The 17,749-nt window shown below is 35.9% G+C and overlaps 1 protein-coding gene across 2 annotated transcripts in view; it reads right to left on the bottom strand.

Moving 5' to 3' along the window:
• SLC44A1 (solute carrier family 44 member 1) overlaps positions 1 to 17,749 on the bottom strand; it is a 57,271-nt gene that overhangs the window by 16,110 nt on the left and 23,412 nt on the right. For both annotated transcript variants that reach the window (XM_088530406.1, XM_088530405.1), the window contains exons 4-8: positions 14,129 to 14,265; positions 8,094 to 8,187; positions 3,857 to 4,026; positions 1,939 to 2,028; positions 128 to 255 (exon numbers count right to left, since the gene is read on the bottom strand). In XM_088530406.1, the coding sequence (XP_088386532.1) occupies positions 128 to 255; positions 1,939 to 2,028; positions 3,857 to 4,026; positions 8,094 to 8,187; positions 14,129 to 14,265 (619 nt within the window). The remainder of the gene's footprint in view (positions 1 to 127; positions 256 to 1,938; positions 2,029 to 3,856; positions 4,027 to 8,093; positions 8,188 to 14,128; positions 14,266 to 17,749) is intronic.

Genomic DNA, 17,749 nt, shown 5'->3' with positions numbered 1-17,749 from the left:
ACAGCAACTCAACCCGTAATAGAAATAGAAACTCTTCAAAACCACATGCGCAATATAAACCTCTCACCTGAATAGAAAAAGGGGGATGGCCAGTAAGAGAGAACAGGCAGTCATTAGCAAAACATACCGTGAAGACTGTTGCTGAAATGGCATAGATCAGAAGAGCCTGAAGATTGTCTTTGGCTATTTGAGTCTCAACAGCACTGGCAGATGCTCGTTGCTTGGCATAAAGCCACCACAGGACTCCTGTACCACCTATGTTTCAGAATAAAAAAGATTAAGAAAACATTTATTTTATGGGACAGAGACATGCTACCTAGAACAAAAAAAAAGAACAAAACAGAACAAAACATTTTTTTTTCCTTTAAATATAGTCTGGCATAGAATATTAAAGGATATTGATGGCCAATAGAAAAGGAACTTTTAAAGACAGAGAAGTGCTTAGATCTTCTCTCTTGCTGTCTTCCAAAAGGATATTTTTCACAGCCTTACCCCACTATGTCCATTTAGACGCTTTGCCTTTCTGTTTTAGGATGCATAAAAGGACTAGTGCCCATGGAGTCCTAGAAAAGGTTACAGCCCCCATGATAGAATAGGTGTAGGATATATTTGGGAAATCAGGAGTGGATAGAGAGGAATCGTTGGATAAAGATGCAAAACACCAAGAGAAGCAAAAAACAAAGAGGCTGTAACTCCTGAAAAGGCTAATGGAAAAGAGAAGGGGAATACCGAATGTTGAAAACAGCTAAGACAGATATCTATGCCTGCATCAAGGAAATGTCATTCAGGCACTGGAAAACACATTAACAAAAGTTGAGGACACAAGGAAGTAATTTACACCACACTGACCCCTGCTATGAAATACTAGTGCCTTATAACCAAAACTTTCTTGTATTCTGGTTACCATTCCAAGATTGGGAAATTCTCTTAACTACTCTTTTGCAATTCCTCAGTGAGCTGACCTCTCCCTTTGGCAAACTTTTCCCCTTCTGAGTTTCCTTCCCTGCTCTGTTTGTATTCCTCACACAGGTGTATAAGTTTATTAAAGAGCACAAGTCTTTGCACAAGGTACTCTCAGGTCTAAAACTGAGGAGGCTCTTCAGATGGTCTGCTGAATATTTTCCAATACTTGCAGTAAAAAATTACAAGAATTAACTTACAAGTATTTCCTAACATAAACATTCCATCTTTCATCTTTCCCTGTTCTTATCTGGCTATACATTTTTGCTTAGTTACTGAGTATCAATAATAGAAAACTTTAACAAATGTAAAAGATAGTATCTTAAATTAAACCTGCTTTCACAGAAGTTGAATCATGTCGGGCAACAAAGCTGGCATGGCTTATTGCACTTCATATCCTAGGCCATAGAGGACATCCTGGTCACACAGAAATTTGAATATTTGATTCACATATGACAGAGGTTCTCATCTCCGGAACATATCTCGGACATGCTTAGGGAGCTACTCAGATGTCTGACAGGGCTGATCTGTCAAGGCTGAACACACAGCATCCTGAGGCCCTCTGAAGTTGGCAATGGATCCTTGCATGCTCAAGTATGACCAGCAGGTTGCAGTGCCATCAGACCCACACCAGACCTAGACTGCTACTGTGTTTTGAAGGCAAGAGTTTTAAGTGGCAGGTGTAGGGCTGCGTTGCAAGGGCTGCAAAGAATACTCTGTACAGCATAAAAGGACACCAGTGATTTTGGCTGACAGGAAGTTTGCCTGCCCAGCAGAAAGGTGCAACAAGTCTCCAAGGAAGGAGCGACACAATCTGGTAGAAGACACAAGTTACAAAGGTGTCATTTTCAACAATATCTCGAAGGGGTTCAAAAGAAAGTAAAAGGGACGTCATGGACTTCAGACTTGTGACCTGTGGACTTAGAGGACAAAGATTATAAATGGGTTCTCGAAAATGGAGAGAACAACAAGACTTACCAAGTGATCCCAGAATGACTAGAATTGTTAAAATCCAGACAAGTACTCTTGAAATGTACCTGATTATAACCATCAAAATCATGGACAGCACTGCAAAAAAAGACAAATAAAATAAGCAGAACAATTATTTCAAGGAGAAATGGACTCTCCAATTCTCTCACTACTCTAAATAATTGCCTTTCAGTAATTTTTTAGGCAGAGAGATATTTATTTTCCATGGCTAACACACTCACTGCTCAGATAGGAAAATAAGTACTTCTACAAATCCGACTCTGATGCTGCCAATTAAAACAAAAAGAGCATAAACACATTTACATGGCACATTGCATACGAGACATAATGCATACATACAGAGATGTATTTAGACAATGACAAAACAAACAGACATGACAGAACTGCAATTCTAGTAACATGAGCACAGCTACTGAGGAACAGAGCAGAATTTACATTTAAATACACTTGCCAAACAAGTGAAGACAATGTGATGTCTACCTATTTCAAAATGACATATTCGTGAAAAGTAAAAAAAATGACAGCTTTGTTCTTTATTTTCAACATTCAAAGTGGGTTCTATAACAAGCTTTGTTGATATAGTCCTATTGCCCTCCTGAAAGAGCATGTTAAAAACCCCTCTTCAAGATTAGACAACTAAGATGTAGTGTGTGTTCATTCACATTTTTTTGCACACATTAGTATACAGAGGTTATATTTCCATATGAAAACAACTGGAACCAGGCTTTGTGAATCACACAATCTAGGAGTGAGTTTAAAAATTAAAGATATTTTGTTTAGCTATGGGAGTATGCAAAAAAAGGTGAACATTATCACACTTTCTCCACATTCAGATTAACATTTTTTGTACATAGAACTCTGTACTAATGCCTAACCCTACGCCAACAGCACCACTAATTCAGTCACTAGCTGTCAGATTTTGAATATTCTTTTTACCACATCAAATTACTACAGCTGTCAGTACAGAGGATTAAGTAGCTCACTAGTTACAGTTGAAAAGATGCTCAATGGTCTGACCCTTTTTGAAGTGGTATCTATCATCCTCTCTTTTACCACAAAGGTAGACTAAAAAAAAGAGGACTTCTTTTTCTGGAGTAGTGTTTTTTTTCCCTAAACTGCAGATGATTCATATACATGGCTAATATCCTCTAACTTTTCAGCTTTTCAGTTTAAGATTAAATATTTTATACTTTGGAGTAAAATTAATTTATTAGGAAAGTAATTAATGTGGGTGAAAGGCACTTCATCTTAATTCGTAAGCATTTCAGCTGCTTAAATATGAGTGATATGAATTGTCACTCCATAGTCCAGAAACACGCATTTCCCAACTGTAGTAACCATGCAGCATCTCTGTGCTGCTGGAAATTTCCTGCTCTTTAGACAAAGCCAAGATTTTCAAATGTCTGAACTTCTTCCAGTTTGCAGGAAGGACATAAACAACACAACAAACAGGCAGCTAACTTTCTTGTTTTCCTTTTAAAGTTCCCAAATTTCTATAACAAATAGTTAAATCAAAACATTTTAGGAAAGTGTGTTACTGTGCAGTTCTTGCCCATGTTTTTCTATTTGGAAAGGGATTAGGATTGGCAGAAGGCAAATGAATAATATAAAAGGGCAAGGTGAGTATTATAATAAAATGTTAACTAGGCCCAAAGTTAAAATGGTTATTTGCCTGGCCCACAACCTCTGTATCAGGTCACGGAAGAGTAAGAAAACCAGAAGGCACATTTATACTAATTCTGAGAAGGTTACTGAGCTGTTGAACAGAAAAAAAAAAAACATTCTGAATAGTTTTCTAAGAGTTTATTGCTATTATGCACGTTTTCTGCTCATATTGTGCTTAGAGGGTGTTAACAATCTCCTACTGCAGTACTATGAAATAACTAATAATGAGAAAAACAATTACCTAGTGATAACAAGCAAAGTCCCATTATAATCTCTTTGCTGGTCATAACTCCACTAATCAGCCTGTGTAAGACACTACTGTCACTGACAAAGGTGATCAGGGCCTCTGCAAACTTGGCATAGCAGGAAATGTTCACAGGAGCACAGCGATGGAAGAATGGAATAGGTGCACTGGTGACACAAGAAAAAAAATCAGAAAAAAAATTACTCCTACTTAATATAAATGCCACATCAACACACACAAATGAAAGGTGAATAGATGCAACCACTCCACCCTCACAACATCATAACCAGGAACTGTGTGTTAAATGCACAAGTGCTGCTGAAATGAGGATGATCATAATGGCATGTGATGCAGTTCTTACAAGGAACCCTGTGAAGGTGGAGTGTATATTACAGTAAGATACTACCCTCCCATCCTTTGGAAACAGCCAGGATTATTTAAAAAAAAAAAAGTTCCTATTTCAGCTTAAGCATCTCCTACTGACGTAATTAACCTGCACCTGCCTTCACCTATGGAATACTGGCCCATATCTGTAGTAATAGAAATCCAAGAAGGATATACTTTGTGTTTAAATAAATCAACATTTATAATTATGGCTGATATATCTTTTCTTAGTCTTCCTGCATAGTAAGCTTGTTCTGTAATCAGAAGATTACAATAATGGCAATAATTTTAATGCACTATATTATTTGTATGTTATATTGTATAATATGCATTATATTATCGGTAAAACATGCAAAGATGTTTCTGTTGCAACTCTTTCATTGTTCTTGAATGGTTTTGGAAACATCCTCTCCAAAGTAATGATGTTATACATTAAACTTCTCAACAGAACCTATCACAAAGCCCATTAGAAGAAGTGAAAAGACAGTTAAAAGAATTTAAAACTTCACATTAGAAGTGTTTAACCAGGTTGCTTTTCTTGTTTATTAACTATGCAAGATTTCAAAGTGGACTATTTCATATTTTGCTCAATCCCCAGTTGCATTTAAGGTATGTTCCACGACTTACATGTTCTTTGCTGCAATTGGATGAATTAGTGAATAATGAATAAGGTGTCTTTTGTACTAAGGCCGTCTTTTAATCTAGTGGTTTGTTTTCTACACCTTAATTTTATTTAAGAGATTCCAGCAGACTGTAGCAGCAATGCAGATAATCTTTTGTAGTCTCCCCATTTCAGCAACAACCTCCAGAACCAATGATTTTCTGTACTCAATAGCTCTTTTTAACACCAAATCCTTGCAACACTCCAGCCCCCACTTAAAGCATGTACTGGCATCCCTCCTGCAGGTTACTTTTTTTTTTTTTTTTTTTGGTGGAGGGGGAGGAGGGTGAAAATATTCTGCACAGAAATAGGAGAATTTATGATAATCTGCCATACATAGATAATTAATAGATCCTAATTTTTTGTGTGTCTGAACGGCAGACAATCCTAAATTAAATGGTTTTAAACTCACGGTGCAAAGTAGGGAAATGAATTTGCAGATGCTCATATCAATGCTCTACTTTTGGTTAGTGATGCAGACAGCAGTTAAACACAGCAAGTAATTGGGTATTAGTCACAGTTGGAAAAAACAAATAAAATCCATAATCGCTGCATATTTAAAAAGCAGCCCATATACCCTCTCAGTCTTTTACAACATACACAATTTTAACATATATTGCATACTGCAGCTATTTATATGCTGTGAGAATAGGAAAAATTGAGATTGGGAGTTTTATCTAATTTTCAATTATTTCAATTTTGAAGAAAAACTAGAACATACAACGACTTCTCATTATCAGTGACAAAGCTCAAATTCTGAGCTTCAAGTAAGCAAAGACTGAATAAGAAAAAGACCATTTTGAAAATGGAAACTAATAAGATTAAGATCATGCTGTTTCAAAATAAATGCTAGAAGAGGAACAAACGCTTTTGGCACAGATTCTAAGCTCTCTTACGCAGCAGCAATTTCACTGCACATTTTAAATAATCTATTTTTAAATGAAAAAATTAATTTCTAACTTAGTTGTAATTAACAAAAAACAACGCTAGTGGTTACTATCTATGAACTTTCTTGAATAAACAGGACTCCTGAGAATCTACCTTTTGAGATCTGCTACTTCAGTAGTTCTGACTCAATTAGTAGGTTAGATAAAATGTCTTGATTATTAAATACCAAATAGATCTATTCCCAGTGACCTCTGTATCTTTCTGAAAATGACCTGACACTTAATCATGACCAAGAACGGTAAGTTTCAAGGCAGAAGATTATGATGACAAAAGCTTCACTTTTAAAGCAATATTCAAATGAACACAAGACCCACCTAATTGTTCAAGCACTGGCTTCCACAGGATAACTCTCTTCTCTGAGAATTATAGCCAGGCATATACAGAAACTTGATGTGGTGGACGTGGATGGAGTGCCACTGTGGTCTGCTTTTTTGTTACCCCTATAGAACAGCTCCTCGGCACAGCTTTGCCGAGTTGGTTGACAGACAAATGCTGCAGTGGAAGGCTGGAATAGTTTTTTTTTTTTCCAGAGTTCTCTATTCCAAAACTAGGGAGCAAAATCATACTCTACTGAAGGTCAGAGATTCTGGGCAAAATTATTCGAAGAAACACAAATGGCTAGCGAGGCACAGTTGGACATGATGCTCTGCAGCTGAAGGATCAGAGTTCCTTGAGACGTAGAGTCTCAACTCTAAGGCATGAAGAAGCCTTGTCATCAAAAAAACCCATCAAAGGACAGCCCTCATGGCATAAACTAAACAAGGGAATGCCTCATGGACTTAATGGACTGGCATTACAGCTCATACATCTGGTAGATCAAATCTGAGAGAGTGTTAGGTAAGTTCTCCCAGGACACCTCAGTGTCCCATAGGGTATGATCTTTCATTTGCCTTGACATGATTCAATTTCATCTTCAAATTATACTAACTTAGTCAAATAATTTAGCTAGAGTTGTTTACAGACACAGAGAGTTGTTTAGAGTTGTTTTTCCCTTTCTTTTTAGCATTCAAGTCAGACTTTAAATTTCAGAAAATTGTCAAAATTTATTTGTGCTAAATAAAAAAGGGGAAACACTGCACTGATGTAATACCTTTTCAAGAAATAACTCATGAGGTAGTTTTTGTGCAGAATTTACACACCAGCATTAAAGCAATGACACAATGTTCTATCTGCCTCTTTTCATATTAAGCTACATTTATTCAGATGAATGACATGGGAACATACAGGAAAAGTTAATATACTTCTGGCAAAAATCAAGACTGACAAGCCTTTTCAGTATGCAAGCTGGCAATCAAGTTTTCATTTGTTTTTGTATTACAGCTATAACAGCTAACTTAGCTGCATGGAATATTGATCTGCTGTGGGGAAATAAAATGTTAATATTCCAGCTGCTACTTATTGTCAGTACAATCTAAAAAGAAATTAGTCACTGGAAAGGCTACTGTGCAAGCAAGATATATTTAAAATCGGTTTCAACAACTGACAGGATTAAAATATTTAATATAACTGTAATAGAAAATTGTGCAAGGGGCAGTAGTCTGCAATTCAGGTCTACCACTGAATGTCCGTGAAGCCAAAATATGAAAAAACACAACATGATTCTTGCTGACTGAGTGGTATTTATTGAGTGGCCTTATTTTGCAGATACAATCCTTTCTCCCTATTTATAAAGAAAAACAGCCTATACAATATTTTAAACAACAAACTTGGCCAATATGTTTATAAAATACAGTTCTTTTTTATGAGATTGGTATTTGAACAACCTCATATTGATTGATCATTTGGGAAATGAAGAAATCAAAAAACAAAGCAATTTGCTAAATCTCACTGCTTGATACTGGTTTAAGATGTGAATACTGCAGAGAATATTGTTTGAATATGCCAATTTTCACTCCCAAAGATCCAAAAGCCTTCAAAAATCACGACTAAATTGCAGCTTTGATGGGAAGCTGGTGGTAGGGTGAAAGAAAGCTAACCAGAGGATATTCAGTACAATTTCAGTTATATAAGACAAAACAACCTGAAGATGAGAGATGTCAGCTTAAAACCCTTAATAACAGAAGCGTGGATAGTTTGGCTCTTTTTTTGTTGAGTTGCTTTGATGATGTCTTTATAAACTTTCAGCATTAAAACACTAAAACATTCACCTATCTATGCTTCTTATTTTCTAAAGAACTGTCACAAACAAAAACCTCTGCTCTTTACATCTCCACCCGCAATTAGACAAGAAGTTAAAATTACCTCTCTGGAACGGGGTACTTAGGACATAGCTTGGCAGCCCTTGGGTCTGTAGTGTATTCAGAAGGCTGTAGTTCATAGCTGCAGAGAGTGGATCCTTTTGAGAGGGAAAAAAAAAAGACAGAAAAATTAAACACATTTATTTTTTTGCAAATCATGTCAAAGGTCCTGGTTCTATAGCTCCTCATGTTATTACTGCTCTTTTTTATTTTGCACATGTATATTGTAGTTATTCCTGCAGTGGAACAGTGAATCGAATCCAACACATGTTCCACTGTAACAGAATCTTTCTTTTTAACCACAATCTAGAAAACAACCATTTCCTTCAAAAATCTTTCTTTTTTCATTAGTATTTGATTAATAGAGAGTTGAACAATCATCCTTTATGGCAGTCTTGAAAACACAGCTACAATTAACATAAATTACATAAAGATGCCAGAAAAATATCAGAACAAAGATGGAGGGATCTTCAGGTGGTTGCATCTTGTCATTCTGTATGTTGTTTTCTCTGAACACATAAGAGCTCCATTTTTTTTCATTCCTTTTCTTTTAAAAGAAACTGTGTAATAGTAAATGGAATATTCTATGCTAGATTGAGGTAAATCAACTAAAAACATTCTCATTGCACAAAACTGCAGTTTAGCATTCCTCCTTGTATTTACTTTCCCATAAAAACACGCACACCTTGCTATATAATCATCACTACCAATACTGAGGTTTACAGATTTAGAAATGACTGATTCATTAAGTTATCTGCTCAGAGCTGGTCCACAGAGGGAAAGAGAAACATCACAGTGCCTGAGCCACAGTGGTAGAAAAGTGCGTGAGTATTCTTGGACTCCATTCTAAGCAGCACAGCAGTGTGTATCTCCTTCTCCGTGCTCTTAGCAAGAACTGAAAAATGGAATTCCACATCTAAAAGCTTGGACTTCATGATTTAAGGATTTTAGCAGAAAAATACAAAAGTATACAAAATATTTGGGCTAACTTGCATACAGAACAGTCATTTTTAGCAGTGTGCTCTGCTTAAGCGAGGTACGGTTCCAAGCAAATAAGCATTTCCTTCCTCAGAGGCACATCATAAAGCACATGAACACACTAGAAGTTATGACTTTATTAAAGTCATTTTTATGAGGTCTTCTATATATGGCCTCACTCGTAAAAATGTATTGTGAAAATATGTGATACACTCCAAAAGAAGGTATAATAAAGTAGAGATTATAGTTGGGAACAAAAATCTGTACCTAATTGTACCTTACATATTTGATCTTTCACAAACATCTTATTAATCCATGAAATCCTCCAGCACAGTTTCCAAACTCTAGGTAATGAGGGATACGCAGTGTGCAGAAATACTAAGAAGAGTGAGACTGTTTAAAGGATAACTATCGGCCTCTACTTACAGCCCAGTGCTGTTTCCCCTTGTGTCCTAGGTATTCTATCAACAAGTCTCATCAATTAAAACACAGCTAACATTGTGAATGCATGACTCATACATAACAGTGCTTAATTATGCTTAACCAGCCTGCAAAATACAGCTAGAAGGATCAACATCAGGAGAGTAACAGAGCTGGAGTTCACTGATATTTGGGAAGGCAAGGCTCTTAACTTTTATGAGTCTGAAATTTTTCTCACCTTTGATTTTCTTCACTCCAGTACTTTTCTCGCATCTATTTGTTGAACTATTGCAACTTAGGCTTCATGTCCAGAGCACCAAACTATGCGACAATCTGATATGCTACTATTAGTACATTACATAGCTGATTAGTATATTACAGATGAGCAACACGCATAGGAAAAATAGTTGGCTAACACACTGGTTATTTTCAAACACATATTTTCAAGGAATTCCGTGGCAAACTCCACAGTGACAAAAACAGAGTACAGGTATGATGCCATGCAGTCTTTCCACAGGACTACCATCCACTGTTCACTGCTGGAGGTAATGAAAAGCAGACAAGAACAGTGTTGCATGACTTCAGAAAAACTGTGTCTATTGGCAGTAATAACAAAACCTAGTAATAATGTATTCTTATTCAAGACATTCCAAAAATGCCACTCAAAAATAATATACTCAAATCCCTAAAAATTCAGCGGTGTCAAATCACTTTCTCCATAGTATGTCTCTAAATAATCCGATATTCTGCAGCTAAAGCTTCAGAAAAATCACAAGCAAATAAGTTTTAACTGGCACACTTCCACAAAAAAATAGTGAGAACAACAACAAAATGTCAAAAGTCAGCAGCAACTAGTGCAACTGTTATTTCTAAAATAAGGACCAACAATACACTGCGAAGATGTACTCTGATTACTGAACCCAAAGATTACATTGTACTTCAGACAAAACAATCTTTTGTTTTCCCAGAGCACAGAGCAATGACCTACTCTGACTTGCCCAGCTTGATTTCCTGCATTGATTTCTTTCGGGTCAGCCTCAATATCAGACTTAATGTAGCTTTACCCTCAGGCTCTAAGTCCTTCGGACGCAGAGTTTCACAAGTCTCTGCTAAGTCTCTGCTACAGAACTCTTGACAGCTGAGGTGCCTAACAAAATATTTTAAAATAGGAATTTCATCTTACGTTCCCTAAAGCAGCATCTAACAGAATAAAGAGACTAAAGAATATTTGTTCCTAGAAAGACCTATGTAGTATGGTTGCTATTGGATTCAATATATCTCAAAGTTATGGCCATATGTTTAATGCTTCTTTTCAGTAATGACACTTTATTAGTTATTTGGCACAGTCATATATGAATTATTTCTTTAGTGATGTTTAAAACCGCTTTAGCAAGACTCTGAAATGCTCATGGCGATATTTCCTGGCCATTAAGTTTTGACATATTATTTACCCTTCTTTAAAAAAAAAAAAAAAAAAAAAAAGCTTTCAGTCAGATCATTCAATATACACCTTTTTTTTTTTCACGTGCCAAGATTAATAAAAACATTGATTCCTAAGTAATCCTTGTCTTCAGCATCCTACTAAGTGACAGTATTCTGGGGACTGCAGCAGCCAGCTTACAACATAAAATTTTCTCAGTTGGGTCCAACTCACAGTTCTACAAATTCAGATATTAACAAAACAGAGCTGTGTGCAAATAACATTAGAAAATGTTCTCAGTCAACACTGCACATCTGCTCCAGGATCGACACAGAAAATTCCTGTGCTTTCAATTTGCATCTTTGTTAAAGCTGAATATCCCAGAAGTCAATTGCCTAGTTTTTTCCTTTCCATTTATCTCTTTCTGCAAGAAGTCCAACCAGTTCCCAGCCCTCTCTGTGTCAATTACCCTGAACATACTAAAGCTACACACCTTCTGGTTTTCTTCTGACGAGCCAAGCTTTGTGACGGACAGAGCTCTCTTTCTCTTAGGTGGAACAATATTGCAAATGCAAAACCTGACCGTGGGAGGGTGAGATAGAGTGACAAATAGGTGAAATTACTGTCCTGAACTTCTGCATTAATCATCAAGTCAGCTCCTTTCCCCAGGAGCCAAGAGATTAGGAAGTGCATCGTTACTGATCCATAAAGCCACAAAGCTTCTTTGTCATAAGATATTCCTCATGCCTCAAGCACTCATTTCCTCTGCCCTGACTGCTTATTTATGATCTGGCTTGTAGACAAACCCTAGCTGGACTTCAAAATAAATATGAGCTCTGTCACCAATGCTCTCAACCCTGGGTATTAACATTTCTGCCTTGTTGTGTATAGGCATTTACAAGCCTATCTCACTTTAGGAAGATACTATAAATGCTAAGATAGTTGAAAGATTGTACTTGGTATTAATCTTGACCAAAATAGTAATGTTGCATTATGTTTTAGTGTTATATCTTTTAATAAAGACACATGCAGAAAACACAGTCACAGAATCACAGAGTGGTTGAGGTTGGAAGGGACCTCTAGAGATCATCTAGTCCAACCCCCTGCTCCAGCAGGGACACCCAGAGCACGTGGCACAGGGTGGCATCCAGGCGGATTTGGAAGATCTCCAGAGAAGGAGACTCCACAGCCTCTCTGGGCAGCCTGTGCCAGGGCTCTGTCACCCTCACTGTAACAGAGAATTCCACATCCACTCATTCCATCTCTTGACAGATCAAAACAGCACAGGATTCCTTTACAATGAAAGTATTCCTGAACAGTAGTTTAGGAAGGAACTCCCAAAGTGTACAGAGCAAGGTGATTTCAGGGATGGGATCCAAGCCAGATGAACATAGCTAACTATGCATACACACATGCAAGTACCTTAGTATAGCCTTCTCCAATGCAATTGCTATTTTCAGGTAGGTAGGAAGGGTTACAACTTTCAAAAGGGCTCAGAAGGACAAAATTGCAAGTTGCCTGCATACTGTATCTATGCTTAATGCATTCAGCATAGGTATAGTATGCAGGCAACTTGCATGCTATTTCACTTTTTTTTTTTTTAATTAAAAAAAAAGTTTTAGAAGTTGTAAACCTGGAAAATTCAGCATTGATTATTTAAAGACAGTTATCATAAAAAACTAAACATACGTCACTTGTCTTCCCTCTTACAATTTTAAATTATAATTACAAAACACTATAGAAATTGGCTTGTAACTGATCTATGTGCAGTTGCTTTTGAAGTTTTGAGGTTTCCTTATTCTTCCTACAGTAGGTCTTTAACATTCTAAGATCACTTGAAATAGACTGTCAAACATAAAATTATTATATGTTAATGTACAGTGTATATATAACATAAATGAATATATGCATGTATATGCATATATATATATAATTTCAACTCAAACCCACTGACCAGAAATATTTATTGTAAAACATGAAATGCTAGGGGAGATACAGTTAGAATTGTAGGTTCATGACAAGGTGTAGTACAGTTTAGGAAAAGTATGGCTTTTGGTGTATTTTATCAGTTATCATATTTCATGCACACTTAATAAGAGACTTGACTCACAAACACAGAAACAATGTTTGTGGAAAACAAGGTTTACATGGTTGCATTTCATTACTTCAAGAGGTACTCAAGGAACTCCACTACTGACTAATTTGATTTTTGCAGAAGCACGTAATTTGTATGTATTAAGAATAATACAGCAAATGCAGTTGAGAGGTAAATTATAAAACCATATTCCAATACTGACCAGTTTCATTTGTGGACTAGTGTTTGACAATAGTGCCTACCCACATGAGGAAACTGCTAGCCCCAGTTCACCCATTATACCATGTTGGCACAACTGTTTGAGGAGCTGCACTCACAAGCAAATACTTCGCTTTTATTCCTCACCATAATTCAGCCAGTTCAGTTCCCTGACTCAGTATGTCATATGTCCAGCTGTGCTACCACACTGCAAGGGCAGACAAAACAGTGGAAGTGCTTCCACCATGGCAAGTGCTCACAGAATTGATGTCTCAACAGAAGTCAACATTTTAAAGGCTTTTACAAGAAGTAAACAGTTCACTGCTTTCAATTTGGTCACTCAGACTGACTCACCACTAGCCAGATTTCGCAAAGAAATCCTACGACAGCATTCAAGAAGATCAAGTAGGACAGCTTCAGATACAACACCTTCCATTTGAGTAGGTGAATAACACAAATTTCTTCAAATGAATGTAAGTTTTTATATTTACGTACTTTTGGAAGTAAATATTTATCGCCTTAGTGCATATCATTCCATAGTTCAAATATGGATTGAGATTATCACTAGAAAGAAAAATGTGCTCTCACTAGCCCAGCGTACATCAGGAAGTGTCACGAGAACTGCTGTTGAGCAGCAAGCCTCAGAATGTTTCTGGCAGAGCTGGGAACAACAGATATTATAATTGCATATTCCACTAGTGAAACTTCCTTACACTTTGCTCCCATGTTTTAAGAACAAGTATCAAAACTGCTTAAGACATGACAGAACACATATTAATACAATAACATTCTTAGGAAAGTTTTAGTTCAATAAAAACAGTTTTATTACTATTTCTTTGTATTTCATTTTTTGTTCAGCTAACCAAGCCTTTTTTAATTCTACAAAAATGTTTGCTACAGGATCAAAAACATATGTATTTTTCCGTACCATTAGTTTCGGCAAACTTCTGAACATCGGCCAAAGTTTTCAGCTCTTTCCTTGGGCAGGCTGACACACACAAAGCAAGAGATTTGATCTTCTGATGTACTAAATCAACATTGCATGGATCCAGAAAGAACACATACCTAGAGAAGAAAAACAAGTGAGTTTTTCATTTCAATGTACACTCATGTATTCATGAATTCAACATAAAAACTACAAAGATACTGCTATTTATAGATGTTTGGATATTTTACCAGTCTGCTGATAACTTTTCAAGTTGCTCAAATGCTACTTTTTATGAAATAGTAGCACTTCATAGATGCAGGTTTTAACATTTAAATATTAGGTTTCACTCCAACCATAAACTTAGCTTCAAGATTCCAATGTTTTTTCCAAAAAAAAAAAAAGACACAACATAAAAACCTACAAGTTTACATTTGCATTATAAAAAGGAAATGAGAAAAGTCTTTTTTTGTTTGTTTTGAACACTGATTTTTCATATCACTGTCCAATATTATCCAACAGATCATACTGGTATTTATTTTGAAATAAAAGTTGTGTATTTTGGATAGGACTATCTACTGTGATTGTGCAAAGTTTTTAAAAGATTTTATTTGACACGTTTTCATGATGTTCACTGTCATAAAAAGAATTATGAGACATTATGAGACATTATAACCTCACAGAAAACAAGTATGTGTAGCTATAAACATCTCATTGCAAACACTAGCTACGGTATTTTCCATTCATGATAAAATACAGATAGGGAACCTTGTATTTTCTGAAAGCTAAGAAAAATTCGTATTTTTGTGGTAGGTTGTGCATTGAAATATTCTCTTCATATTATGTAACATCACGATGGGAAAACAGAACAGTCATTTATTCGTGGATCAAATAAAATGGTATTTTTGTTATTTTAATAATCCTCATGGCATAAATTTATTCCATAATCAATAAAAATGCTTTTTGATCCTAGAAAACTTATTTCAAGTTACAATATAGTTACACAACATTAAGTATACCAACAGAAATATTTGCAGTCATTGCAACTCTTAGATTTTATTGCTAGAAGAGCAATAAAAATAAAATATAGTATTCCAAGAGATTCATGCTTTATTTAGCTCCTTATAGTGAAACTTTCAGGAAGAATCTCCTGCTATGACAAAAAGTGTAATAAGGAAACAAAAGCAATACCCCCAAATGTTTAATACCGCACACTTTAGAGATAACATCTTTAAGGCCACATTTATAATGGTACTCTACAGAGAATGTAAGAATGTCAAACCATAAATCTATTTTAAACTACCAGAACAAACCTTGCTCAAAAATCATGGTACATACACTAGGAAAGATCACATATATCGCTCAACTTGGCCCCATACATGAAGGTTAGCAATTACCTTTTGCCAATACATTTTCAGCCTATGTGGTTATTAGTCTAATCTGCCCCTACAGAAAGACTATTATCCAGTCTCAGTCTTCAAGAATTATTACTATTTAGCACAGTTACTCATTTTTTATCCTCCAAGCTATCTTACTTCCTCCAGCCCTTGTAGGTGATCAGCTCCCACCAACTCCGCACCCCGTGCCATCTAGATTAACTGCAATACAGTAACAAATAGAAGTAACATTCATAAAAATTTTTCCTATTGAGGAAATACTGCCAATATCTTTAGGAAGGTTATCCTGTACTATTTTTTTATTTAATAAGTAATACTAAACACCAGAGTACTCTGCAAACAATACAAATCCAGCAAGAAAACATAAAATGAAGATGATTATCCTTCAGACATAGTCGAGGTAACCATGTTAGGAACATGCCATTGATTCCATATTTTTCCCTTTACTTCAAATAATATACCTTTGTGTTGATACTAACCTATCCAATACAATACTAGTGATGACCAGACAGTTTTGTTATTGTTTTCTCTCTGTGAAAGCAAATTCACACAAACATGACTTCGTATTATAGACAGAAGTCTAGGGAAACCTATGTAGGATTTGACCTTAACAAGCTAGACGTCAAAACATCCTCTAAATCATGGCATGATGGAAATTACTTGAGGTAAAAATAACTGCATGCAATTTTGAATATGTCAATTTTCCCTAGCCATAATAAATACCTGAAATGCTAAGCTTACATTTAATTTCAAGCCAATTCCTAAACTTAAATGGAAAGGAGGAAAGAGTTTAATTTTCCCCAAGTCAGCATATCAGAGAATAAGGTTAGCAGCAAGTTACCCATCCTAAGGCATGTAATTCAAAATTGACTTTTCAAAATGCATTGTAAGAAATTTATTTTTAAAAAGGAATGGTAGGAGCCTCCTTACATTTAACTATTGTTTCAAGTTTATATTTCACAATGTTACTTTAAAAAAGAAAATCTTAAAGAAAAAAGAAAAAAAAACACATTTCCACAGAATTAAAAATACAATTTTAATACAACCAGAGGTTAAAAAAAGAAAAAAACAGTTACTACTTTCGACTAGTAGCTTATTGAACAAGCTATTGCCCATGAGATATACCCCTGCAAGAAGAAGAAGACAAAGTTTTTTTTTCTCCTCCAGATATGCTTGATTCTAGAAACATGAACACTAAATTTAAGCAATTATGGCAACCTACTATATGTACAAGCCTATCTTGTCTTCAACTATTCTGTAAATTCTTGTATTTGCCAAAGTAATCGATTTTCTGTCAGCCCTCAAGGCATTTCTTCATAGTCAGATGAGCGCAGATGAGCAGAACAATCATTCACTGTGATCTGAAGTCATCGTGTTGCAATAATGGAGAAGTGAATTTAATGATCATCCAGTCTATACCAATTATGTGTTGGGCATACAGAGATTGACTCATCCAGCTTCTTTGCATGAATGCTGTAAACTCATCCTGAGTTTTCCTAGTACCTGAAATCAAGTCTCCTGAGTAATAAGATTATTAGGACTGAATCCCACTCTAACCATACTCTGTAGTGGTATGTGCATGCCTTTCTGTACTTGAAAAAGCAACACAGAATGACTTTTGTCCAAGTAACAAAATACTACTGATCAAAATTCAGACTGAACTGTCATTCATGAACTTGTATGTGTCTGCTGCTGTTGTTTTCATTTGCAAAGTACTCCAACATGTCAAAGGCCATTTTTAACCCCTTGTACTGCCAAAACTTCAAAAGCAAACTGTTGACGAGATCAAGTTCTAAAAAACTCGAGATCAAGTTCTAAAAAACTCCTCCCCAACTCCCACCTCCAGTATACGCATGAGATCATGCCACTTGCTCCTCACCTTCCCACCCTGATTTCCCACATCTACAAAGATCATGCTAATTTCACTTCCTTCTTGTTATAGATGACTTAATTTTATGCCTTGGCCTGCAAAATTAGTTATCCTGGAAGCAGAACAAATCAAAAATAACTTTGGGTTTCTAGAAATGCATTTTTAGAGGATAAGACTTCCTTTTTTTTCTACAAGATCTGAAACAATGGCAGTAAGAATGATTAATTTTTTTTCAAGCTGCCTACAAAAGCACTCTTATAAAGCATGAAATAGGGAGGATCACATGCTTTACCTAAGAAATGTTCTGTATCAAAGCTGGATGCCCTGGACTGTCGCAGACACTTCACTGTGAACACT

The sequence above is a fragment of the Tinamus guttatus genome, unplaced genomic scaffold, assembly GCF_059628265.1.
Source record: "Tinamus guttatus ecotype Peru unplaced genomic scaffold, ASM5962826v1 Tinamus_guttatus_pri_ptg000372l, whole genome shotgun sequence".
In the NCBI taxonomy this organism is placed as follows: Eukaryota; Metazoa; Chordata; class Aves; order Tinamiformes; family Tinamidae; genus Tinamus; species Tinamus guttatus.
This window is presented reverse-complemented; position numbering and strand designations above follow the sequence as displayed.